Source organism: Pseudophryne corroboree, chromosome 1 (assembly GCF_028390025.1).
Source record: "Pseudophryne corroboree isolate aPseCor3 chromosome 1, aPseCor3.hap2, whole genome shotgun sequence".
Classification (NCBI taxonomy): domain Eukaryota; kingdom Metazoa; phylum Chordata; class Amphibia; order Anura; family Myobatrachidae; genus Pseudophryne; species Pseudophryne corroboree.
In genome coordinates, this window is record NC_086444.1 from 730982830 (window position 1) to 731009758 (window position 26929).

General features: G+C 48.4%; 1 protein-coding gene across 4 annotated transcripts in view; it reads left to right on the plus strand.

Annotated features, from left to right (window-relative positions):
- Window positions 1-26929, plus strand: part of LOC134909240 (tetraspanin-3-like) — a 413151-nt gene that overhangs the window by 221697 nt on the left and 164525 nt on the right. The window contains exon 1 of one of the 4 annotated variants that reach the window (XM_063915937.1): window positions 3535-3685. The exons of the other annotated variants lie outside the window; for them this stretch is intronic. Coding sequence (XP_063772007.1) covers window positions 3623-3685 — 63 coding nt within the window. The 5' untranslated portion in view covers window positions 3535-3622. Of the gene's footprint in view, window positions 1-3534; window positions 3686-26929 lie in introns of those variants that run through there. 4 annotated transcript variants of the gene reach the window in all.

A 26929-nucleotide genomic window follows, 5' to 3' on the forward strand; every position in this document is an offset into this window, starting at 1 on the left:
ATTGGCTGGCTAAGGTGAGAAGTACTCCATTCTGGCACCCAGAACGGCTTACTGCGGCAGAGCTCAATCCAGCAGCCTAGCGTATTCAGAGTGCCATTCCAGCACCCAGAACAGCTAGCCAACATAGTAAGAGCATCATTCCAGCGCTCAGAACAGGAAGCTAACATACAGTAGTCAGGGCAATATTCTTGCACCTGCACCTAATGTGGAAGAGCCCTTATCTGGCCCTCAGAACATCCTGCCCATATTGGCTGGCTAATGTATTCAGAGCATTGATTCGGAAGCCAGAATGGCTGGCTAAGATGAGCAGAGCCATGTTCTGACATCCGGTATGGCTGTATAACATGATCAGATCACCACTGTGGCACCTGGGAGTCTGGGACAGCTGGCTAAGATCAGCAGAGCACCATTACAGCACCTGAAACAGCAGGCTAAGGTAGGTAAAGCACTATTTTGGCACGAGGAACATCTGCCTAACATATTCACATACCTCCCAACATGACCCTCTCCAGGAGGGACAGAATGCTCTGCTCCTGGACTTCCCTCTTACTGTATAATTGCCATCACCTGTGCTGAAACACCTTTCTTATCCATTAACCTGCTCAACACAGGTGCCGGCAATCACAAATTCTGAGAAAAGTCCAGAAGCATAGCATTGTGTCCCTCCTGGAGAGGGTCATGTTGGGAGGTATGTATTCAGAACACCATTCTGGCACCCGGATTGGCTGGCAAATGTACCCAGAGAACCTTTCCGGGACCTGAACCGGCTGGCTATGATGGGCAAAACACCATTCTGCCAACCAGAATGACTTTATAAACTAGAAACAATTTAGCAACTATTGGCTACGGTTGGCATAGCCTATGGCTGTGTAAAGTGGGCAGAGCTGGTTCTGACACACAGAATGGCTTTATAATGTATTCAGAGCACCTTTCCTACATCTACAATGGCTGGTTAAGGCAGGCAGAGAACTGTTCCGTCACCTGGAATTGCTGCTTAAGGTAGACAGAGCCATTACAGCACCCAGAACATCTGGATAACTTACTCTGAACACAATTCTGGAACACAGAATGGATAGCCAAGGATAGCATAATAGAAATCAGCAAATTTAAGTGCTAATATCCTGACTATATGGAGTCCTTTATCAAAAATTATTTCCAGCTTATTTCCCGAAAACTCCTGTTTTTGTGGGGTAACCGCAAATATTTAGTAACACCTAAATTAGGTATGTCCAAACTGCGGCCCTCCAGCTGTTGTGAAACTACATATCCCAGCATGCCCTGACACAGTTTTGCTGTCAGAGAATGCTAAAGATGTGTCAGGGCATGCTGGGATGTGTAGTTTCTCAACAGCTGGAGGGCTGCAGTTTGGACATGCCTGACCTAAATGTATGACTTAGGAACCACAGCAATATCTGTGATCCTTCCATTCCCACCTGCAGCTGCAACCCCCCATATGTTTCTATTGGGGGATGCGTTGCTTCCAGATTTACCAGGCTCCGAAATGCAAAGCCCCCTGTACATTGAGTTTGCAAGTTTTAGCCTATGGCCTACACATTGTAATAATCACCAGAAAAGGGTTCCCTCAGATCCTCCCCCAAATGGCTGCCGAGCAGGAGACATGGCACTGAAGCAAGCTCATCACAGGAATGGGCTCCTTTAGGAGCCCCTATCCTTGCTAGTCCCTGTTCTGATTATGTAATATATGTGCTGGCTGTCAGCAGCGCTGTGTGTATCAGGTGCCATGCGGCGCTCGAGACTCAGCATAAGGCATCACACTTCTTCTAAACCCGCCCCCAGACTCCTATGAAGCTAGCCAATGGTGAGTTCCAGGCACTGCATGGCACCTGATGCAAACAACGTTGCTGATCCCCGGGGGAAACAGCCAGCACATATATTACATACATCAGAACATATGGTCGGCGCTATCACTGCAGCTGGACTCCCTGTTGTTTCCACTTCAAACAGCTGGATGATGTATGCAAATTCTGCAATGCCTTGGATGCTTACATATGCGCCCATCCAGATCGCATTGCAAATGCAATGATTGATAAATGGTCCCATTATATCAGTTGCACTGGAGTACTGTAGACAGACAGACAGACAGACCGACCGATAGATAGATAGATAGATACGGGTGTGGTATTTTAGTTAGATTAGATTAGGTCGACAGTGTCCAGGTCGACCACTATTGGTCGACAGTAAGTAGGTCGACAGGGACTCTAGGTTGACATGTACTAGGTCGACATGAGAAAAGGTCGACATGAGGTTTTTTTTAACCTTTTTTTATGTCGTTTTCTCCATAGTGACCGGGAACCCCAATTCGCTCACCATGCTTCAGGCTCCGCTACCGCTGCGCTCGGCACAGGTTACCGTTCCCAATTGTAGTCCACGTGGATTGTAAAGTAAGAAAAAGTTCAAAAAATAAAAAAAGTGAAAAACTCAGGTCGACCTTTTGTCATACAGACCTAGAACATGTCGACCTAGAGTCCCTATCGACCTATTGACCATGTCGACCTACTTACTGTCAACCAATAGTGGTCGATCTAGACACTACTGTCAACCTAAGGACCGGATCCCGATAGATAGATAGATAGATAGATAGATAGATAGATAGATAGATATTACAGTCACACACAGTTGTTTAATGTGTATTCAGTCACTGTGCATTCCTCCCGAGTGTGGTATGTTAGATAGACTAGACTTAGGTCGACAGTGTCTAGTTCGACCACTATTGGTCGACAGTAAGTAGGTCGACATGGTTTCTAGGTCGACAGGGACTCTAGGTCGACATGTACTAGGTGGACATGAGTTTTTTTTACTTTTTTTGGTGTAGTTTTCTCCGTAAAGTGACCGGGAACCCCAATTAGTGCACAGTTTCATTCGCCATGCTTCGGGCAAGGTGCCTCGCTCCGCTACTGCTGCACTCGCACAGGTTACCGTTCCCAATTGAGAAGGTCACGTGTCTCCAAACAATATAATGTTATAGTGCACCAGGGTTCGGGTGCACACACAAGTATGAGAACTTGGAATTCAGTATATGTAGCCAAACATTTACGTTCATGCTTTATTAAAATTTTTTATCTGATCTGACATTGTCTAGAAAAATAGATCTCTGGGACTTTTCAATAGATAAGATTATAATATTAATAATAATAAAATAAAAAAAAGAAGCAGCTTTGTAAACTACAGTATATCAAGTCCACAAAACCTGCCCGCACCTTTTCCCTTTCCCGTAGTTCACACCGATTGTAATAACAAGATTAAAAGAAGGAATGTTTGGCACTTGTAAACATCATCAGTTCAACTTAATACTAGTAAACACAGGTTAAGGTTGTAAAATACAGTAAGTGGGGAAAACAGGACCAGAATATTACAAAACTGTTCAAATCAGCCACGTTAGTTTTGCTTTCTAATGAAAATAAGCAAAATACAGAACCTCGGAGCTAACATCCCCTGGTGGTGCAGTAATTTTACCTGTCAACCTGTGTCCCTTTAAATTGTTATGCCTTGTAATAAAGGAATGAAGTCAGAGAAGATCATGTGAGTCTAAAGGGCGTGACAAGTGGTTTAAACAGAATCAGAAACAGGGGCTCTTTCCAATTTCCAGTTGTTCTGTTTTATCATGGGCCGCTACACTGACCGGACAGCACGAATGTGCATAGGATTCCTTGCTTTCTTGTTCTGGGTAAGGCAGTTACTGTGCGTTATGATTTATATAGCATATCATTCGTTTTGTTTAATGTTCTTATTTGCTGATGTCAATGCAGCTTTTATTTTATTATCTGCTACTGTAGCCAGTGTATGACTCTTTTGGAGTTTTGTCTTTTACTTAACATGTATGTATTTATTTAAGCTGTTGCTTATTTTTTTTTTTTTTTGGGGGGGTACTGTGTAAATGCTAAAAGGCTTTGTAAAGGATTTCCTGTGTGTGTTGGCCGAAAAAAGAAAATGCATAGTAAGGTATTTGCATATAGCAGCATGTGTGGTCTGTGACGTTTGCCACCGTTATCTGAATACAAAAGCTGAGACGTGCATTGCTTCTATACTGGTTTCTCCTTACTCTGACATTCCTGCTATTATAATTCCTATTCGTGTAGTTCTACAGGCATGATTTACACAGCTACAGCCTCGTATTGACATGTTAGGAGGATAGCACTCCCCCCCCCCCCCCCCCCTCCCCCCCTCCCCTCCTTCTAAATGTTTATTAAAACATTATTTTGCCTTTTGCAACTGAAAACGTGCATGAGACCTGGCATGTACTAGGGCAAATGTATTAAGCCTGGAGAAGTGATCAAGTGGAAGGTGATAATGCACCAGTCCGTCAGTTCCTGCCATTTCTCTGACGTCCTAGTGGATGCTGGGACTTCCGTAAGGACCATGGGGAATAGCGGCTCTGCAGGAGACTGGGCACAAAAGTAAAAGCTTTAGACTAGCTGGTGTGCACTGGCTCCTCCCCCTATGACCCTCCTCCAAGCCTCAGTTAGATTTTTGTGCCCGAACGAGAAGGGTGCATGCTAGGTGGCTCTCCTGAGCTGCTTAGAAGTAAAAGTTTAAATAGGTTTTTTATTTTCAGTGAGTCCTGCTGGCAACAGGCTCACTGCATCGTGGGACTAAGGGGAGAAGAAGCGAACTCACCTGCGTGCAGAGTGGATTGGGCTTCTTGGCTACTGGATATTAGCTCCAGAGGGACGATCACAGGTTCAGCCTGGATGGGTCCCGGAGCCGCGCCGCCGGCCCCCTTACAGAGCCAGAAGAGCGAAGAGGTCCGGAGAAATCGGCGGCAGAAGACGTTCCTGTCTTCAAATAAGGTAGCGCACAGCACTGCAGCTGTGCGCCATTGCTCTCAGCACACTTCACACTCCGGTCACTGAGGGTGCAGGGCGCTGGGGGGAGCGCCCTGAGACGCAATAAAACACTGTAAAAACCTTATATGGCTAAAGAAATGCATCACATATAGCTCCTGGGCTATATGGATGCATTTAACCCCTGCCAGTTTTCCTGAAAAAAGCGGGAGAAAAGGCCGCCGTGAAGGGGGCGGAGCCTTTCTCCTCAGCACACAAGCGCCATTTTCTTTCACAGCTCCGCTGGAAGGACGGCTCCCTGACTCTCCCCTGCAGTCCTGCACTACAGAAACAAGGTAAAACAGAGAGGGGGGGCACTATTGGCAGCTAATATATAAATACAGCAGCTATAACAGGGAGTAACACTTATATAAGGTTATCCCTGTATATATATATATATATATATAGCGCTCTGGTGTGTGCTGGCAAACTCTCCCTCTGTCTCCCCAAAGGGCTAGTGGGGTCCTGTCCTCTATCAGAGCATTCCCTGTGTGTGTGCTGGGTGTCGGTACGATTGTGTCGACATGTATGAGGAGGAAAATGATGTGGAAGCAGAGCAATTGCCTGTGTTAGTGATGTCACCCCCTAGGGAGTCGACACCTGACTGGATGGTCGTATTTAAAGAATTACGTGACAATGTCAGCACTTTGCAAAAAACTGTTGACGACATGAGACAGCCGGCAAATCAGTTAGTGCCTGTTCAGGCGTCTCAGACACCGTCAGGGGCGCTAAAACGCCCGTTACCTCAGATGGTCGACACAGACCCAGACACGGATACTGAATCCAGTGTCGACGGTGAGGAGACAAACGTAATGTCCAGTAGGGCCACACGTTACATGATCACGGCAATGAAGGAGGCATTGAACATTTCTGACACTACAAGTACCACAAAAAAGGGTATTATGCGGGGTGTAAAAAAACTACCAGTAGTTTTTCCTGAATCAGATGAATTAAATGAGGTGTGTGATAAAGCGTGGGTTTCCCCCGATAAAAAACTGCTGATTTCTAACAAATTATTGGCACTATACCCTTTCCCGCCAGAGGTTAGGGCACGTTGGGAAACACCCCCTAGGGTAGATAAGGCGCTCACACGCTTATCAAAACAGGTGGCGTTACCGTCTCCTGATACGGCCGCCCTCAAGGAACCAGCTGATAGAAGGCTGGAAAATATCCTAAAAGGTATATACACACATACTGGTGTTATACTGCGACCAGCAATCGCCTCAGCCTGGATGTGCAGTGCTGGAGTGGCTTGGTCGGATTCCCTGACTGAAAATATTGATACCCTGGATAGGGACAGTATTTTATTAACTATAGAGCATTTAAAGGATGCATTACTATATATGCGAGATGCACAGAGGGATATTTGCACCCTGGCATCAAGAGTGAGTGCGATGTCCATTTCTGCCAGAAGGGCGTTATGGACGCGACAGTGGTCAGGTGATGCAGATTCCAAACGACATATGGAAGTATTGCCGTATAAAGGGGAGGAGTTATTTGGGGTCGGTCTATCAGACCTGGTGGCCACGGCAACGGCTGGAAAGTCCACCTTTTTACCCCAGGTCACCTCTCAGCAGAAAAAGACACCGTCTTTTCAAACTCAGTCCTTTCGTTCCTATAAGAACAAGCGGGCAAAAGGCCACTCATTTCTGCCCCGGGGCAGAGGAAGGGGAAAAAGACTGCACCAGGCAGCCTCTTCCCAGGAGCAGAAGCCCTCCCCCGCTTCTGCCAAGTCTTCAGCATGACGCTGGGGCTTTACAAGCGGACTCAGGCACGGTGGGGGCTCGTCTCAAAAATTTCAACGCGCAGTGGGCTCACTCGCAAGTGGACCCCTGGATCCTGCAGGTAGTATCACAGGGGTACAAATTGGAATTCGAGACGTCTCCCCCTCGCCGATTCCTGAAGTCTGCTCTTCCAACGTCTCCCTCCGACAGGGAGGCAGTATTGGAAGCTATTCACAAGCTGTATTCCCAGCAGGTGATAATCAAGGTACCCCTCCTACAACAGGGAAAGGGGTATTATTCCACGCTGTTTGTGGTACCGAAGCCGGACGGCTCGGTGAGACCAATTTTAAATCTAAAATCCTTGAACACTTACATAAAAAGGTTCAAATTCAAGATGGAATCACTCAGAGCAGTGATAGCGAACCTGGAAGAAGGGGACTATATGGTATCTCTGGACATCAAAGATGCTTATCTCCATGTCCCAATCTTCCCTTCTCACAAGGGTACCTCAGGTTTGTGGTTCAAAACTGTCTATCAGTTTCAGACGCTGCTGTTTGGATTGTCCACGGCACCCCGGGTCTTTACCAAGGTAATGGCCGAAATGATGATTCTTCTTCGAAGAAAAGGCGTCTTAATTATCCCTTACTTGGACGATCTCCTGATAAGGGCAAGATCCAGGAAACAGTTAGAGTTCGGAGTAGCACTGTCTCAGGTAGTGCTACGTCGGCACGGGTGGATTCTAAATATCCCAAAATCACAGCTGATTCCAACAACACGTCTACTGTTCCTGGGGATGATTCTGGACACAGTCCAGAAAAAGGTGTTTCTCCCGGAGGAGAAGGCCAGGGAGTTATCCGAGCTAGTCAGGAACCTCCTAAAACCAGGCTAAGTGTCAGTGCATCAATGCACGAGAGTCCTGGGAAAAATGGTGGCTTCTTACGAAGCAATTCCATTCGGAAGATTCCATGCAAGAACTTTTCAGTGGGATCTGCTGGACAAATGGTCCGGATCGCATCTTCAGATGCATCAGCGGATAACCCTATCTCCAAGGACAAGGGTGTCTCTCCTGTGGTGGTTACAGAGTGCTCATCTTCTAGAGGGCCGCAGATTCGGCATTCAGGATTGGATGCTGGTGACCACGGATGCCAGTCTGAGAGGCTGGGGAGCAGTCACACAGGGAAGAAATTTCCAGGGCTTGTGGTCAAGCATGGAAACGTCTCTTCACATAAATATTCTGGAACTAAGGGCCATTTACAATGCCCTAAGTGAAGCAAGGCCTCTGCTTCAGGGTCAGTCGGTATTGATCCAATCGGACAACATCACGGCAGTCGCCCACGTCAACAGACAGGGCGGCACAAGAAGCAGGAGGGCAATGGCAGAAGCTGCAAGGATTCTCCGCTGGGCGGAAAATCATGTGGTGGCACTGTCAGCAGTGTTCATTCCGGGAGTGGACAACTGGGAAGCAGACTTCCTCAGCAGACACGACCTCCACCCGGGGGAGTGGGGACTTCACCCAGAAGTCTTCCAAGTGATTGTAAACCGTTGAGAAAAACCAAAGGTGGACATGATGGCGTCCCGTCTCAACAAAAAACTGGACAGATATTGCGCCAGGTCAAGGGACCCTCAGGCAATAGCGGTGGACGCTCTGGTAACACCGTGGGTGTACCAGTCGGTGTATGTGTTCCCTCCTCTGCCTCTCATACCCAAAGTACTGAGAATCATAAGAAGGAGAGGAGTAAGAACTATACTCGTGGCTCCGGATTGGCCAAGAAGAACTTGGTACCCGGAACTGCAAGAGATGCTCACGGAGGACCCGTGGCCTCTACCTCTAAGAAAGGACCTGCTCCAGCAGGGACCTTGTCTGTTCCAAGACTTACCGCGGCTGCGTTTGACGGCATGGCGGTTGAACGCCGGATCCTGATGGAAAAAGGCATTCCAGATGAAGTCATCCCTACCCTGATCAAAGCCAGGAAGGATGTAACCGCGAAACATTATCACCGCATTTGGCGGAAATATGTTGCGTGGTGTGAGGCCAAGAAGGCCCCCACAGAGGAATTTCAACTGGGTCGTTTCCTGCATTTCCTGCAAGCAGGACTGTCTATGGGCCTAAAATTAGGATCCATTAAGGTTCAGATTTCGGCCCTGTCGATCTTCTTCCAGATAAAAGCCCTTACCTAATTTTTCATTCAGACAGGGCAGAATTGAGGACTCGTCCTCAATTTCTCCCTAAGGTGGTTTCAGCGTTTCACATGAACCAACCTATTGTGGTGCCTGCGGCTACTAGGGACTTGGAGGACTCCAAGTTGTTGGACGTAGTCAGGGCCCTGAAAATATAGGTTTCCAGGACGGCTGGAGTCAGAAAATCTGACTCGCTGTTTATCCTGTATGCACCCAACAAGCTGGGTGCTCCTGCTTCTAAGCAGACGATTGCTCGTTGGATTTGTAGTACAATTCAGCTTGCACATTCTGTGGCAGGACTGCCACAGCCAAAATCTGTTAAAGCCCATTCCACAAGGAAAGTGGGCTCATCTTGGGCGGCTGCCCGAGGGGTCTCGGCTTTACAACTTTGCCGAGCAGCTACTTGGTCAGGGGCAAACACGTTTGCAAAATTTTACAAATTCGATACCCTGGTTGAGGAGGACCTGGAGTTCTCTCATTCGGTGCTGCAGAGTCATCCGCACTCTCCCGCCCTTTTGGGAGCTTTGGTATAATCCCCATGGTCCTTACGGAAGTCCCAGCATCCACTAGGACGTCAGAGAAAATAAGAATTTACTTACCGATAATTCTATTTCTCGTAGTCCGTAGTGGATGCTGGGCGCCCATCCCAAGTGCGGATTGTCTGCAATACTTGTATATAGTTATTGTTACAAAAAAATCGGGTTGTTTATTGTTGTGAGCCATCTTTTCAGAGGCTCCTACGTTTATCATACTGTTAACTGGGTTCAGATCACAGGTTGTACGGTGTGATTGGTGTGGCTGGTATGAGTCTTACCCGGGATTCAAAATCCTTCCTTATTATGTACGCTCGTCCGGGCACAGTATCCTAACTGAGGCTTGGAGGAGGGTCATAGGGGGAGGAGCCAGTGCACACCAGCTAGTCTAAAGCTTTTACTTTTGTGCCCAGTCTCCTGCGGAGCCGCTATTCCCCATGGTCCTTACGGAAGTCCCAGCATCCACTACGGACTACGAGAAATAGAATTATCGGTAAGTAAATTCTTATTTTTTCTTACCCAGCCTGTAACTTGACAGTTAGGAGCCAATGGACTGGTGCGTTATCATCTTCCACTTAATCACTTCTCCCTGCTTATTATCAGTTACCTGCGAGAAAACTTACATTCTGTATTAGTGGTATAAATATGCAGTTTATAGTGCCTTTAAATAACCGCATCCCAAGCCAGGGGTAGAATTATGTGTCCCAGTCACTATACCAACGCTGGGATCCTGAAGAGTGAATAGCCCAACGGTCGGCTGACTATTCCCACTCGCGGGTGTCCACAACACCCATAGAGTGGGAATAGAACCTGTAGCGAGTGCAGCAAGCCAATGTACCCACTGTGTGGTCAGCGCAGCGAGCCCACAGGGGGCTTTGTTACGCTTGCCATCTAAAAGCCGGGATCTTGCCGTCGGTTTGGGACTGAAGGTCTCCCAACCACCGGTCACACGAACCCAAACCCTGGCCCCAACAGTCCCCGAATTACTTGCTTCGAAGAATGGCCAGCGACCATCGATGATTCATGATCGATGGTTTATGGTTGATGTAGAATACTTTTGCCATAGTTGGGGTATAACCAGATGATTTCCCTCCATCGATGGCATAGTATAACCAAATCCTCCTCCCCCCTCCCTCCCTCGGTGCCGGGGACACTGATCTTCAGCCCCTGACACACACAAAACCCTGCCCCCAGGCTCTGATTGGCCCGTGGGCCAGTCAGTCCATGAAAAGGAATTATGACCATTAGTTGGTGAAACCTCCTATGGTTATCAATTGCATAGTAGGCTACTATCGATGGTCACTTACAATATCACCATCGATGGTGACCATCCCTTCTTGCTTCTGTCAAAATCCCCCTCCACCTTCGGAGCCAGGGTTGACCAATCATCTAAGGCAGTGGTTCTCAACCTCTGTCCTCAAGTACCCCCAACAGTTCATGTTTTCCAGGTCACCTAGCAGTTGCACAGGTGTATTCATTACTCACTGACACATTATAAAATACCCACAGGTGGAGCAAATTATTTCACTTGCAATCCTGTGAGGAGACATGGAAAACATGAACTGTTGGGGGTACATGAGGACCGAGGTTGAGAACCACTGATCTAAGGTCTCTCCGATGTTAAACCCCAAATGATTTACCTGCCATCGATGGTAGCTGTGGGGTAAATGGAGTTTGTTTTTTGTTTGTTTAATGCTTACAGAGTGATACTTCTGAGTGATCTGCTAGATGCTGGCCGTGGACAAAATGCTGCCACTAATAACATTTATTATTAGGCTTACTATACTATCCCTTTAAACCGGGTCCACTTATGAATTGTGGCTGACTAAAACCAGATGAAATGAAGTCTTTATCCTGGGAGCTGTCATGATGTTACTTAATAAAAATGTAACAGATAAAATGTGTCAATACAAAACACAATGTTGCCACCATTATCCTCATATCTTTGTAAGAAATATAAGATATATAATGTCCACACAATAGTGGTATTATACTTGCATAGTAAATAGTCCCAAAGGATCAGTACACATGCGGGGGTTTAGCAAAAAGGCCGGGTAGGCTGCAAGGCACTGTTGGATCCCCCAGCTTGCTCAGTCCCACAGGCCCCTTTACTCAGTTTATTATGGAGACAGCGGCAAATGAGTATGGGAGAGATCGGGCCCATCCACTGTGGAAATGTGGCGGCCCGGCTGTCTCCTCACTGACAGCAAGATGGTAAACGTTGGTACAGTGATCTGCTCGCAGTCACTGATGCACTCCTTGTGGTTTTCCACGTCGGATACTAGCGAGTGTAGGCAATATGTGATCCCGGACTTGGTGCTGGTTAAAAATGGCTAGAAATAGCTGGCACAATGCGTGTGGCAAAATTATGGTAACCAAATTGTGGCAAACAAGGAATCTTGTCTCTTTAACCGGTTTCTCCACACTGAAGGGTGGCTTTCTCCAGAAGCAAACAACGTCAGTTAGGCATTTTATTTACACCTTTTATAGAGGGTTATAGCAATTTTTCACCTACATACGTTAAAAACAGCGCCAGGATATCCAAGGGATCCTTTTGGACCAGACAACCACGGCTCCTCAATAATCTGGTCGGCAATGATTCTGGGCTCACTGCCTTTGAATCTTCCAGCTGGAATGGATAATGAGCCACGTGTTGACCGGCTCCAGTCTCCGCATCTGGATGTTATAGGGCAAGGGCGCCGATTAACCAGGCTGGTTAGAGTGTGTCCAAACGGATTCGGCTGCTTAATGGATGTCTCTGTCCCGCAGTCTCTGCTAGCATGAGACCCAGTATTTAGGGACCAGTCCACTGTGTCACTGTGCTTCCGCCTAAGTCACTCGGCTGCAAGAAAGGGTGTTCCTTGATGTGTTTCTCAGCCAATCCACAATAGCTATTTCCTCAGAAGTAAACATTAAACATACCTCCCAATATGACCCTCTCCAGGAGGGACAGAATGCTTTGCTGTGTATGCTTGCCATCACCTGTGGTGAAACGCCTTTCTTTGCCATCACCTGTTTTGAACAGCTTAATGGATATCATACATTAAAAGAAAAGTCCAGGAGCAGAGCATTCTCTCCCTCCTGGAGAGGGTCAAGTTGGGAGGTATGTATTACATACTTGCCTACCTGACCCTCTCAATGTCATGTCATGGGGGGCGCATTTTTAAATCTCGCACTGGAGCCAAATTGGCTAGAAACAGCCCTGAATGTATGATTGCCATCAAATGTGGTGAAACACCTTTCTTATCAATTAACTAGCTCGCTACAAGTGATCGCATTCCTACATTACCAGGAAAGTCCAGGAACAGAGCATTTTCTCCCTCATGGAGAGGGTCAGGTAGGCAAGAATGATGTATTAAATACGCTGTGAGTGTGTAGTGAAGATCTTGCTGTAAGCTTCCCAGTGGTGTAAGTTCATACTAAGAGCTAAAGAGGTCAGATAGTTGATAACCCCTCCCCTCCACTCTCATTCACCACGAACACCCTGTCTCAGCAGCACCCACACACTCCCTCTCTCCTGGGGTGCTGAGATTGGGGGGGGTACCAATTGACTGGGCTTGTTAGAGGGGACCCCCTGTGTGGTTGCCTGTACAGCTGCAAGGAGGAGGGGATGTTAGGATGGGGTGAATGTGCACTCAAGAGGAAGTTTCTCCTCATTGGTTCTGGCGGCTGTGGGATATGCCCCACCTCCTGCAGATCACATTCATATTCACCCCCCTCCCCTCCCCTCCCCAATCCACAATCGCTTCCACCACCCAGCCAGCAGTACCCAGACATGGAGAGCAGAACCGTAACCAGACATTTTGGTGCCCTGTGCCAGAAAGAATTGGTGCCCCCATATTTAAAATCGAGACAGTGCGCGCCAAAGGCTTGCAGCAAGAATATAGAGGTGTGGCTTCATGGGGAAGGGGTGTGGTCACAAAATAATACCAATTAATATTACGTCTCACGGTAGTCTCCATTATTCAAATTACGTCGCACAGTAGTGCCAATTACATGCATACTCCAGGTAGAGCCCTGTTTTACATATTGCGCCAGGTAGAGCCCCTTCTACACATTATGCCAGGTAGTTCTCTCATTTACACATCACGCCAGACACAGCCCCCTTTTACAACACTGGAGAGAGAGAGTGTAAGTGCGTTATACTTACATTTGACTCCAGAGCAGCAACTTTCACCAGCCGGCTGTGTCTGTCCTCCTCTCCTTCCCGCCCTAACACTGCTTTTGGTGCAGGGCATGATGGGTGGGCTGGGGTGGCCTGCGAGAGAAGTCATCTCTCCCAGAAGTCACTGAGGGGGGTGAGCCAGGAGGGAGGGGTGGTTGGGGGGGCGGAAGACCTGCAGCGCTGCCCGGCACATGCTCTGTCACATAAGGCAGAACCTGGAGCAATGGAGGAGGTCAGTGTCTCCCTTCAGGGCTTATGACTGGAGGTGACTGCCTTCCATTGTCTCCTAAATTTACACCTCTGAACCTTCTCCATTTTCTCTTACGTCCTAGAGGATGCTGGGGACTCCGTAAGGACCATGAGGTATAGACGGGCTCCGCAGGAGATAGGGCACCTAAAAAGAACTTTTACTATGGGTGTGCACTGGCTCCTCCCTCTATGCCCCTCCTCCAGACCTCCGTTGGAGAACTGTGCCCAGAGGAGAATGGGTGCACTGCAGAGAGCTCTCCAGAGTTTTCTGTTGAAAAAGAATTTTGTTAGGTTTTTAATTTTCAGGGAGTCCTGTTTGCAACAGGCTCCCTGCATCGTGGGACTGAGGGGAAAGAAGCAGAGCTGGCTTAACGGTTGGGCTCTGTTTCTAAGGCTACTGGACACCATTAGCTCCAGAGGGAGTCCGAACACAGGTCTCACCTGGGGTTCGTCCCGGAGCCGCGCCGCCGTCCTCCTCACAGATGCCGAAGATAGAAGCCGGGTGAGTATGAGAAGGCAGAAGACATCAGATCTTCATGAGGTAAGGCCCATTCACACACACACAGAGCAGCACTGAAGGGTGCAGGGCGCGGGGGGGGGGGGGGCGCCCTGGGCAGCAATAAACCTCACATTTGGGCACTGACAAGGTAGATTAGGCTGCTGGGCAGTAATTCTATGATCCCCCGCCATTTTCTATAAAATCACTGGGACCGAAGCCTGCCGTCGGGTGGGCGGAGCTTGATCCACAGCACTAACCAGCGCCATTTTCTCCACAGAAGCTGCATGAGGAAAACGCTGGCTCCCTGGTCTCTCCCCTGCTGAACATTCAGGCTGGAAAAAAGAGGAGGGGGGGGCATTTTGAGCGCAGTGAGTGGGAATCTGGTCATTTTATATATAAAAGCGCTATCTGGTAATATTTTTCCAGTGGTATTAAGCGCTGGGTGTGTGCTGGCATACTCTCTCTCTGTCTCTCCTAAGGGCCTCGTTGGGGTTTTGTCCCCTTATAGGTTAATCCCTGTGTGTGTGTGTGGGGTGTCGGTACGTGGTGTCGACATGTCTGAAGCGGAAGGCTTTTCCAAGGAGGAGGTGGATCAAATGAGTGGTGTGTCCCCGTCGGTTGTGCCGACTCAGGAATGGATGGACATGTGGCATATGTTGAATGCAAGTGTGGCATCCTTACATAAGAGGCTTGATAAGGCTGAATTAGGGGGGACATCAGGGGGTCAATCCTCGGATTGGACCGACTCACAGGGCCCGTCGGGGTCTCAAAAGCGTCCCTTAACACAAGACACTACTACCGACACGGACTCTGATTCCAGTGTCGACTATGACAAAGTGAAATTGCACCCTAGGGTGACAAAAAGCATTCAGTGTATGATTGCGGCAATAAGGGATGTGTTGCATATTGCGGATGAACCCTCGGTCCCTGACACAAGGGGGTGCACATGTTTAAGGGAAAGAAACAGATTATAAATTTTCCCACATCTCATGAACTAAATGATTTCTTTGAAAAAGCTTGTGAGACTCCGGAAAAAGAGACCGCAGATACCCAAAAGAATTTATATGGCATACCCCTTCCCTAAACAGGACAGGGAGCGTTGGGAATCACTTCCCACTGTGGACAAGGCCCTGACGCGCTTGTCCAAGAAAGTGGCGCTACCGTCTCCTGACACAGCTGCCCTTAGGGACCCTGCAGATCGCAGGCAAGAGACTACCTTAAAGTGTATTTCTCTAACGTCCTAAGTGGATGCTGGGGACTCCGTAAGGACCATGGGGTATAGACGGGCTCCGCAGGAGACTGGGCACATCTAAAGAAAGCTTTAGGACTATCTGGTGTGCACTGGCTCCTCCCCCTATGACCCTCCTCCAAGCCTCAGTTAGATCTCTGTGCCCGAACGAGAAGGGTGCACACTAGGGGCTTTCCTGAGCTTCTTAGTGAAAGTTTTAGTTTAGGTTTTTTATTTTCAGTGAGACCTGCTGGCAACAGGCTCACTACATCGAGGGACTAAGGGGAGAAGAAGCGAACTCACCTGCGTGCAGAGTGGATTGGGCTTCTTAGGCTACTGGACATTAGCTCCAGAGGGACGATCACAGGCCCAGCTTGGATGGGTCCCAGAGCCGCGCCGCCGGCCCCCTTACAGAGCCAGAAGGCAGAAGAGGTCCGGAAAATCGGCGGCAGAAGACGTCCTGTCTTCAACAAGGTAGCGCACAGCACTGCAGCTGTGCGCCATTGCTCTCAGCACACTTCACACTCCGGTCACTGAGGGTGCAGGGCGCTGGGGGGGGCGCCCTGAGACGCAATAAAAACACCTTGGATGGCAAAAAAAATGCATCACATATAGCTCCTGGGCTATATGGATGCATTTAACCCCTGCCAGAATACATAGAAAAACGGGAGATAGGCTCCGCCCCCTTATCGGCGGCCTTATCTCCTCAGCACACTGGCGCCATTTTCCCTCACAGCTCCGTTGGAGGGAAGCTCCCTGGCTCTCCCCTGCAGTCACTACACTACAGAAAGGGTTAAAAAAGAGAGGGGGGCACAAATTAGGCGCAGTATTAACTATATATAAGGGGAAAAACACTTTTATATAAGGTTATCCCTGTATATATATATAGCGCTCTGGTGTGTGCTGGCAAACTCTCCCTCTGTCTCCCCAAAGGGCTAGTGGGGTCCTGTCCTCTATCAGAGCATTCCCTGTGTGTGTGCTGTATGTCGGTACTTTTGTGTCGACATGTATGAGGAGAAAAATGATGTGGAGACGGAGCAGATTGCCTGTAATAGTGATGTCACCCCCTAGGGGGTCGACACCTGAGTGGATGAACTGTTGGAAGAAATTACGTGACAGTGTCAGCTCTGTATAAAAGACAGTGGTTGACATGAGACAGCCGGCTACTCAGCTTGTGCCTGTCCAGACGTCTCATATGCCGTCAGGGGCTCTAAAGCGCCCGTTACCTCAGATGGCAGATATAGACGCCGACACGGATACTGACTCCAGTGTCGACGGTGAAGAGACAAATGTGACTTCCAGTAGGGCCACACGTTACATGATTGAGGCAATGAAAAATGTTTTACACATTTCTGATAATACGAGTACCACCAAAAAGGGCTATTATGTTCGGTGAGGAAAAACTACCTGTAGTTTTCCTGAATCTGAGAAATTAAATGAGGTGTGTGATGATGCGTGGTTTTCCCCCGATAACAACTGATAATTTCTAAAATGTTATTGGCATTATATGCTTTCCCGCCAGAGGTTAGGGTGCGTTGGGAAACACCCCCTAGGGTGGATAAAGCGCTCACACGCTTGTAAGGGCTCTACCCTCTCCTGAGATGGCCGCCCTTAAGGATCCTGCTGATAGAAAGCAGGAGGGTATCCTAAAATGTATTTACACACATACTGGTGTTATACTGCGACCAGCAATCGCCTCAGCCTGGATGTGCAGTGCTGGGTTGGCGTGGTCGGATTCCCTGACTGAAAATATTGATACCCTAGATAGGGACAGTATATTTTTGCCTATAGAGCATTTAAAAGATGCATTTCTATATATGCGTGATGCACAGCGGAATATTTGCCGACTGGCATCAAGTCTAAGTGCGTTGTCCATTTCTACCAGTTATGGACACGTCAGTGGTCAGGTGATGCGTATTCCAAACGGCATTTGGAAGTATTGCCTTATTAAGGGGAGGAGTTATTTGGGGTCGGTCTTTCAGACCTGGTGGCCACGGCAACAGCTGGGAAATCCACGTTTGTACCCCAGGTCGCCTCTCAACATGAGAAGACGCCGTATTATCAGGCGCAGTCTTTTCGTGGACAAGCGGGCAAAAGGTTCCTCATTTCTGCCCCGTGACAGAGGGAGAAGTAAAAGGCTGCAGAAATCAGCCAGTTCCCAGGAACAGAAACCCTCTCCCGCCTCTGCCAAGCCCTCAGTATACGCTGGGGCTTTACAAGCAGAATCAGGCACGGTGGGGGGCCCGTCTCAATGAATTTCAGCGCGCAGTGGGCTCACTCGCAAGTAGACCCCTGGATCCTTCAGGTGATATCTCAGGGGTACAAATTAGAATTCGAGACGTCTCCCCCTCGCCGTTTCCTAAAGTCGGCTTTACCGATGTCTCCTTCTGACAGGGAGACAGTTTTGGAAGCCATTCACAAGCTGTATTCCCAGCAGGTGATAATCAAGATACCCCTCCTGCAACAGGGAACGGGGTATTATTCCACACTGTTGTGGTACCGAAGCCGGACGGCTCGGTGAGACCGATTCTAAATCTAAAATCTTTGAACACTTACATACAGAGGTTCAAATTCAAGATTGAGTCACTCAGAGCAGTGATTGCGAACCTGGAAGAAGGGGACTACATGATGTCTCGGGACATCAAGGATGCTTACCTTCATGTCAAAATTTACCCTTCTCACCAAGGGTACCTCAGGTTTATGGTACAGAACTGTCACTATCAGTTCAGACGCTGCCGTATGGATGGTCCACGGCACCCCGGGTCTTTACCAAGGTAATGGCCGAAATGATGATATTCCTTCGAAGGAAGGGAATTTTAGTTATCCCTTACTTGGACAATTCCCTGATAAGGGTAAGATCCAGGGAACAGTTGGAGGTCGGTGTAGCACTATCTCAGGTAGTGTTGCGGCAGCACGATTGGATTCTCAATATTCCAAAATCGCAGCTGGTTCCGACGACTTGTGTTCTGTTCCTAGGGATGATCCTGGACACAGTCCAGAAAAAGGTGTTTCTCCCGGAGGAGAAAGCCAGGGAGTTATCCGAGCTAGTCAGGAACCTCCTAAAACCGAGCCAAGTCTCAGTGCATCAATGCACAAGGGTTCTGGGTAAAATGGTGGCTTCCTACGAAGCAATCCCATTCGGCAGATTCCACGCAAGAACTTTCCAGTGGGACCTGCTGGACAAATGGTCCAGGTCGCATCTTCAGATGCATCAGCGGATAACCCTGTCACCAAGGACAAGGGTGTCCCTCCTGTGGTGGTTGCAGAGTGCTCATTTTCTAGAGGGCCGCAGATTCGGCATTCAGGACTGGGTCCTGGTGACCACGGATGCCAGCCTGCGAGGCTGGGGAGCAGTCACACAGGGAAGGAATATCCAGGGCTTATGGTCAAGCCTGGAGACATCACTTCACATAAATATCCTGAAGCTAAGGGACATTTACAATGCTCTAAGCTTAGCAAGACCTCTGCTTCAAGGTCAGCCGGTGTTGATCCAGTCGGACAACATCACGGCAGTCACCCACGTAAACAGACAGGGTGGCACAAGAAGCAGGAGGGCAATGGCAGAAGCTGCAAGGATTCTTCGCTGGGCGGAAAATCATGTGATAGCACTGTCGGCAGTGGACAACTGGGAAGCAGACTTCCTCAGCACGACCTCCACCCGGGAGAGTGGGGACTTCATCCAGAAGTCTTCCACATGATTATAAACCGTTGGGAAAAACTCGACAGATATTGCGCCAGGTCCAGGGACCCTCAGGCAATAGCTGTAGACGCTCTGGTAACACCGTGGGTGTACCAGTCAGGGTATGTGTTCCCTCCTCTGCCTCTCATACCCAAGGTACTGAGATTGATAAGATGGAGAGGAGTAAGCACTATATTCGTGGCTCCGGATTGGCCAAGAAGGACTTGGTAACCGGAACTTCAAGAGATGCTCACGGAGGATCCGTGGCCTCTACCTCTAAGAAGGGACCTGCTCCAGCAAGGACCCTGTCTGTTCCAAGACTTACCGCGGCTGCGTTTGACGGCATGGCGGTTGAACGCCGGATCCTGAAGGAAAAAAGGCATTCCGGATGAAGTCATCCCTATCCTGATCAAAGCCAGGAAGGATGTAACCGCAAAAACATTATCACCGCAATTGGCGAAAATATGTTGCGTGGTGCGAGGCCAGTAAGGCCCGACGGAGGAAATTCAACTGGTCGATTCCTACATTTCCTGCAAACAGGAGTGTCTATGGGCCTGAAATTGGGGTCCATTAAGGTTCAAATTTCGGCCCTGTCAATTTTCTTCCAAAAAGAACTAGCTTCAGTCCCTGAAGTTCAGACGTTTGTAAAAGGGGTACTGCATATACAGCCTCCTTTTGTGCCTCCAGTGGCACTTTGGGATCTCAATGTAGTTTTGGGTTCCAAAAGTCACATTGGTTTGAACCACTTAAATCTGTGGAGTTAAAATATCTCACATGGAAAGTGGTCATGCTGTTGGCCCTGGCCTGGGCCAGGCGCGTGTCAGAATTGGCGGCTTTATCCTGAAAAAGCCCTTATCTGATTTTCCATTCGGACAGGGCGGAATTGAGGACTCGTCCTCAGTTTTCTCCCTAAGGTGGTTTCAGCGTTTCACCTGAACCAACCTATATGTGGTGCCTGCGGCTACTAGGGACTTGGAGGACTCCAAGTTGCTAGACGTTGTCAGGGCCCTGAAAATATATGTTTCCAGGACGGCTGGAGTCAGGAAATCTGACTCGCTGTTTATCCTGTATGCACCCAACAAGCTGGGTGCTCCTTCTTCTAAGCAGACTATTGCTCGTTGGATTTGTAGTACAATTCAGCTTGCACATTCTGTGGCAGGCCTGCCACAGCCAAAAATCTGTAAATGCCCACTCCACAAGGAAGGTGGGCTCATCTTGGGCGGCTGCCCGAGGGGTCTCGGCTTTACAACTTTGCCGAGCAGCTACTTGGTCAGGAGCAAATACGTTTGTAAAATTCTACAAAATTGATATCCTGGCTGAGGAGGACCTGGAGTTCTCTCATTTGGTGCTGCAGAGTCATCCGCACTCTCCCGCCCGTTTGGGAGCTTTGGTATAATCCCCATGGTCCTTACGGAGTCCCCAGCATCCACTTAGGACGTTAGAGAAAATAAGAATTTACTTACCGATAATTCTATTTCTCATAGTCCGTAGTGGATGCTGGGCGCCCATCCCAAGTGCGGATTGTCTGCAATACTGGTACATAGTTATTGTTACCAAAAAAAATCGGGTTATTGCTGTAGTGAGCCATCTTTTCTAGAGGCTCCTCTGTTATCATGCTGTTAACTGGGTTCAGATCACAAGTTGTACGGTGTGATTGGTGTGGCTGGTATGAGTCTTACCCGGGATTCAAAATCCTTCCTTATTGTGTACGCTCGTCCGGGCACAGTATCCTAACTGAGGCTTGGAGGAGGGTCATAGGGGGAGGAGCCAGTGCACACCAGATAGTCCTAAAGCTTTCTTTAGATGTGCCCAGTCTCCTGCGGAGCCGCTATTCCCCATGGTCCTTTCGGAGTCCCCAGCATCCACTACGGACTATGAGAAATAGAATTATCGGTAAGTAAATTCTTATTTTATTCTCATACTGGAGCAGTCCTTAGACCGACAATTGCGTCGGCATGGGTGTGTAGCGCGATTTCAGCTTGGACAGATGAGCTGACAGCTGATTTTGATAAGATGGATAAGGATACTATATTCCTAACTCTAGCCCACAGACCTGGTTTCCACAGCTACAGCAGGTAAATCAAACTTTTTACCATTTATTCCCCAACAGCAAAAGAAAGTACCACCCTATCAGATGCAGTCCTTTCGGTCGCACAAGCCCAGAAGAGGTCGGGGATCCTCCTTCCTCGCCAGAGGTAAGGGCAGAGGCAAAAGAGCACCTGCTTCGGCAGGTGCCCAGGAACAAAAGTCCTCCCCGGCTACTCCAAAGCCCACAGCATGACGCTGGGGCTCCCCTGAGGGAGTCCGCAACGGTGGGGGCACGTCTTCGACTTTTCAGCCAGGCCTGGGTCAGCTCAGGCCTGAATCCTTGGGTGTTGGAAATAGTTTCCCAGGGTTACCAACTGGAATTCGAGGAGGTGCCCCCGCGCCGATTTTTCAAATCGGCCCTACCAGCTTCCACATCGGAACGGGATGTAGTCTTAGCTGCAATTCAAACGCTGTGTCTACAGCAAGTAATAATCAGGGTTTCCCTGAACCAGCAGGGAAGAGGTTACTACTCAACCCTATTTGTGGTCCCAAAACCGGACGGTTCGGTCAGACCTATTTTGAATCTGAAATCCCTAAACCTGTACATAAAAAGATTCAAATTCAAAATGGAATCACTCAGAGCGATAATAGCCAATATGGAGGAGGGGGAGTTTATGGTGTCTCTGGACATAAAGGATGCGTACCTTCATGTCCCCATAGATTCCCCCCCATCAGGAATACCTAAGATTCGCTCTACAGGATTGTCATTACCAATTTCAGACGTTGCCGTTTGGGCTCTCCACGGCCCCGAGGATTTTCACCAAGATAATGGCGGAAATTATGGTGGTCCTGCGCAAGCATGGAGTCACAATTATCCCATACTTGGACGATCTCCTGATAAAAGCGAGATCAAGGGAGAAATTGCTGAGCAGTGTGGCGCTCTCTCTGAGAGTGCTCCAGCAACACGGTGGATTCTAAATCTACCGAAGTCACAGTTGATTCCGACAACTCGACTAACGTTCCCAGGTATGATACTGGATACAGAACAAATGAAGGTCTTTCTCCCACTGGAGAAAGCCCAGGACATCCAGAACATAGTCAGAGACCTGCTAAAAACGAAAAGGGTGTCCGTTCACCAATGCACTCGAGTTCTGGGAAAAATGGTGGCGGCCTACGAGGCCATTCCCTTCGGAAGGTTGCATGCAAGGACCTTTCAATGGGACCTTCTGGACAAGTGGTCCGGGTCCCATCTGCACTTACATTGGAAAATAACTCTGTCCCCAGGGGCCAGGGTGTCTCTCCTGTGGTGGTTGCAAAGTACTCACCTGCTAGAGGGTCGCAGGTTCGGAATTCAGGATTGGATCCTGGTTACCATGGACGCGAGCCTCCGAGGATGGGGAGCAGTCACACAAGGAAGAAATTTTCAGGGACTGTGGTCAGACCAGGAGTCCTGTCTACACATCAATGTGTTGGAACTCAGGGCCATTTACAACGGCCTTCGACAAGCGGAGAGTCTTCTTCGAAACCTACCGGTTCTGATTCAATCAGACAATATCACAGCAGTGGCTCATGTGAACCGCCAAGGCGGGACAAGAAGTAGAGTCGCGATGGCGGAAGCCACCAGGATTCTTCGCTGGGCGGAAAATCACGTGAGCGCTCTGTCGGCTGTCTTCATTCCGGGAGTGGACAACTGGGAAGCAGACTTCCTCAGCAGACACGATCTCCATCCAGGAGAGTGGGGACTTCATCAAGAAGTCTTTGCAGACGTAACGCGTCTTTGGGGAACTCCTCAAATAGACATGATGGCGTCACGCCTCAACAAGAAGCTTCGGAGGTATTGTGCCAGGTCTCGGGACCATCAGGCAGTAGCAGTAGACGCTCTGGTAACACCGTGGGTGTTCAAATCGGTCTACGTGTTTCCTCCTCTTCCTCTCATCACAAAAGTGTTGAGGATCATAAGACGAAGAAGAGTACAGACGATACTCATTGTCCCAGACTGGCCTCGAAGGGCCTGGTACTCGGATCTACAAGAGATGCTCACAGGAGATCCCTGGCCTCTTCCTCTGAGGGAAGACCTGTTGCAACAGGGGCCCTGTGTATTTCAAGACTTAACGCGGTTACGTTTGACGGCATGGCGGTTGAACGCCGAATCCTAGCGAAAAAGGGGATTCCGGAAGAGGTCATCCCTACTTTAATAAAGGCTAGGAAGGAGGTGACTGTAAAGCACTATCACCGTATCTGGCGAAAATATGTGTCTTGGTGTGAGACCAAGAATGCACCTACGGAGGATTTTCATCTGGGTCGTTTTCTCCACTTCCTACAGACAGGAGTGGATATGGGCCTGAAATTAGGCTCTGTTAAGGTACAGATTTCGGCCCTCTCGATTTTCTGTCAGAAGGAATTGGCTTCTCTTGCAGAAGTCCAGACGTTTGTAAAGGGAGTGCTGCACATCCAGCCCCCTTTTGTGCCTCCAGTGGCACCATGGGACCTGAACGTGGTGTTGCAGTTCCTAAAATCACACTGGTTTGAACCCCTTAACAAGGTTGAGTTGAAATTTCTTACCTGGAAGGTGGTCATGTTGTTGGCCTTAGCATCAGCAAGGCGAGTGTCAGAATTGGCGGCTTTGTCACACAAGAGCCCCTACTTGATTTTTCATGTGGATCGAGCTGAATTGAGGACACGTCCGCAATTTTTGCCTAAAGTGGTTTCTTCATTCCATATGAATCAACCTATTGTGGTGCCTGTGGCTACAAGTGACCTGGAGGATTCCAGATCCCTGGACGTAGTCAGGGCCTTAAAGATTTATGTAGCCAGGACGGCTAGAATTAGGAAAACAGAGGCTCTGTTTGTCCTGTATGCTGCTAAGATTGGCGCACCTGCTTCGAAGCAGACTATTGCTCGCTGGATCTGTAATACGATTCAGCAGGCTCATTCTACGGCTGGATTGCCGATACCAAATTCGGTTAAGGCCCATTCCACTAGGAAGGTGGGTTCTTCTTGGGCGGCTGCCCGAGGCGTCTCGGCATTACAGCTTTGCCGAGCGGCGACTTGGTCGGGGTCAAACACTTTTGCTAAATTCTACAAGTTTGATACCCTGGCTGATGAGGACCTAGCGTTTGCTCAGTCGGTGCTGCAGAGTCATACGCACTCTCCCGCCCGATTGGATGCTTTGGTATAAACCCCATGGTCCTTACGGAGTCCCCAGCATCCTCTAGGACGTAAGAGAAAATAAGATTTTAAACCTACCGGTAAATCTATTTCTCCTAATCCGTAGAGGATGCTGGGCGCCCGTCCCAGTGCGGAAACTCTACAAGACTTGTATATAGTTGTTGCTTACATAAGGGTTCTGTTACAGTTGGAATCGGTCTTGGACCGTTACTGTTATTGTTCATACGGTTAACTGGTTATGTATGATCCAGGTTACATGGTATGATTGGTGTGGGCTGGTATGAATCTTGCTCTTGGATTTCTAAATCCTGCCTTGTATTGTCCATCTCCTCTGGGCACAGTTCTCTAACTGAGGTCTGGAGGAGGGGCATAGAGGGAGGAGCCAGTGCACACCCATAGTCAAAGTTCTTTTTAGGTGCCCTATCTCCTGCGGAGCCCGTCTATACCCCATGGTCCTTACGGAGTCCCCAGCATCCTCTACGGACTAGGAGAAATAGATTTACCGGTAGGTTTAAAATCTTATTTTTTTTTTCACCCAATCGTAGTCTGTTTTTATTGAGAATGGACAAAAGTGCAGATCTGAGATAATAGGTGAATAGAATATCACACGGGAAAATGCATACATTGTAGCACAAACACAAGCTAAACGCAGGAAATACAGTGTAAATTGTAGAACATTGCTCACTGCTAATGATACCCAGGGAAACTTTAAAATGTGAAAGCACTATATCCTAATAACCACTATGCGCAAACCTTTTAGTAAAAATGACTGCACTATGTGGCGTATCTACCAATAATAAATGAAGAGAAGAAAAATGTAACTGTAAAATTAAAAAAACAAAAAACTTAAGTTTTCACCCAAATGAGTCCATTAGAGGGAAATTTAAATGAAGAACACAAAGTATCATCAGTTGTTCTTCATTTAAGTAACTTCCTCAGTGCCTTCAGTTGGCGGTATCTATGATGACAGTACTTCTGTGGGTGACCACAAGGGCCCCCTATATGTTGTATGACAAGTTTTGCTGAAGTCAGCACATTACCATTAGAGTTATACAAAGTAAAGATTTTATACCCTACAGTGGTAGGAAAGAGAACTGCATACTCCCTCCCTCCCAGGAAGTCTGCCTCAAGTGCTCTCCCTCTGAAGCATTGTTCTCACTATTATAAAGGGGGTTATTCTGAGTTGATCGCACGTAGCAACTTTTTCCTGCTCGTGCGATCAACTAGACGCCTATGGGGGAGTGTATTTTAGCATAGCAGGGCTGTGATCACTTGTGCAGTCCTGCTATGCTAAAACAGTTTTGTGTAAAACAAGACTAGCCCTGCAGTTACTTACCCTGTGCTATGGATCCAGCGATGAAGGTCCCGGAATTGACGTCAGACATCCGCCCTCCAAACGCCTGGACATGCCTGCGTTCGGATCTCCACGCCCGGAAAACGGTGAGTTGATGCCCCGAAATGTCTTCCTCCTGTCAATCTTCTTGTGGTCGCCGCTGCGACCGCTTTCTTCATACACTGTGTCGCTGCCCGGCATCGCCGGGCAATGCTGCGCATGCGCAGTTCTGACCCGTTCGCATTTGCTGCGATGAAACGCAGCGTGCGAATGGGTCAGAATGTCCCCATTAGTACGCTACTTGGCTACAACCAACATGAATAAAGACGTGCTTGAGCTAGCCTGGTAGATGGACATGGGAAAGGCCATCCTTCAAAACTGAAGAATGGGCTCTATTAGAATGGGCACTGCAAAACCATCCATGCGTGCAGGGCCGGATTAAGGGCCTCATAGGCCTTGGGCAGAAAATCTTCAAGGGCCTATTATGAGAAGCAGAGGGGGTGTGACCAGTGCTGTGGGGCGTGGCCAGTACCATTTGGACATGTACATCCCGTACACTATCAGCCGTAATGTCTCCCTAAATATGTAAAAGTACAAATATTGCATCATTTTGTATGGAAACTAAAAGTACAATTTAATGCTTAAGATTTATGGCCGACCTTCTGGCTTCCTCCACAATACCAGGCCGTTTCATCTTTTCTAAGTACAGCTGCTGCCACAGTGCAGGCTGGACTCGCTGGAGCCGTGGCTGTGAAGCTGCTGGATGCCGCCCACTATGCTAATAACCCAGCCACAGCCAGCGCAGTGAGAGGCCACCAGCTTGGATATGTGTGATACCTGGCCTCTCACTGCGTTTGGGTTATTTACATAGTGGGCGGCACCCAGCAGCTTCATAGCCACGGCTCCAGCGAGTCCAGTCTGCGGCTGCGCTGTGGCAGCAGCTGTCCTTAGAAAAGATTAAACAGTCTGGCGTTGTGGGGGAAGGCGGGTGGGAAGCACGGCCACCATGGAGAGGACTACCCTGGCTGCAGCCCACAACACGCACTGACACAGTTTTTAATATAAATTTTATATATATATATATATATATATATAGCTCAAAAAAATAAAGGGAACACTAAAATAACACATCCTAGATCTGAATTAATAAAATATTCTTATTAAATACTTTGTTCTTTACATAGTTGAATGTGCTGACAACAAAATCACACAAAAATTATCAATGGAAATCAAATTATTAACCCATGGAGGTCTGGATTGGGAGTCACCCTCAAAATTAAAGTGGAAAAAAACACTACAGGCTG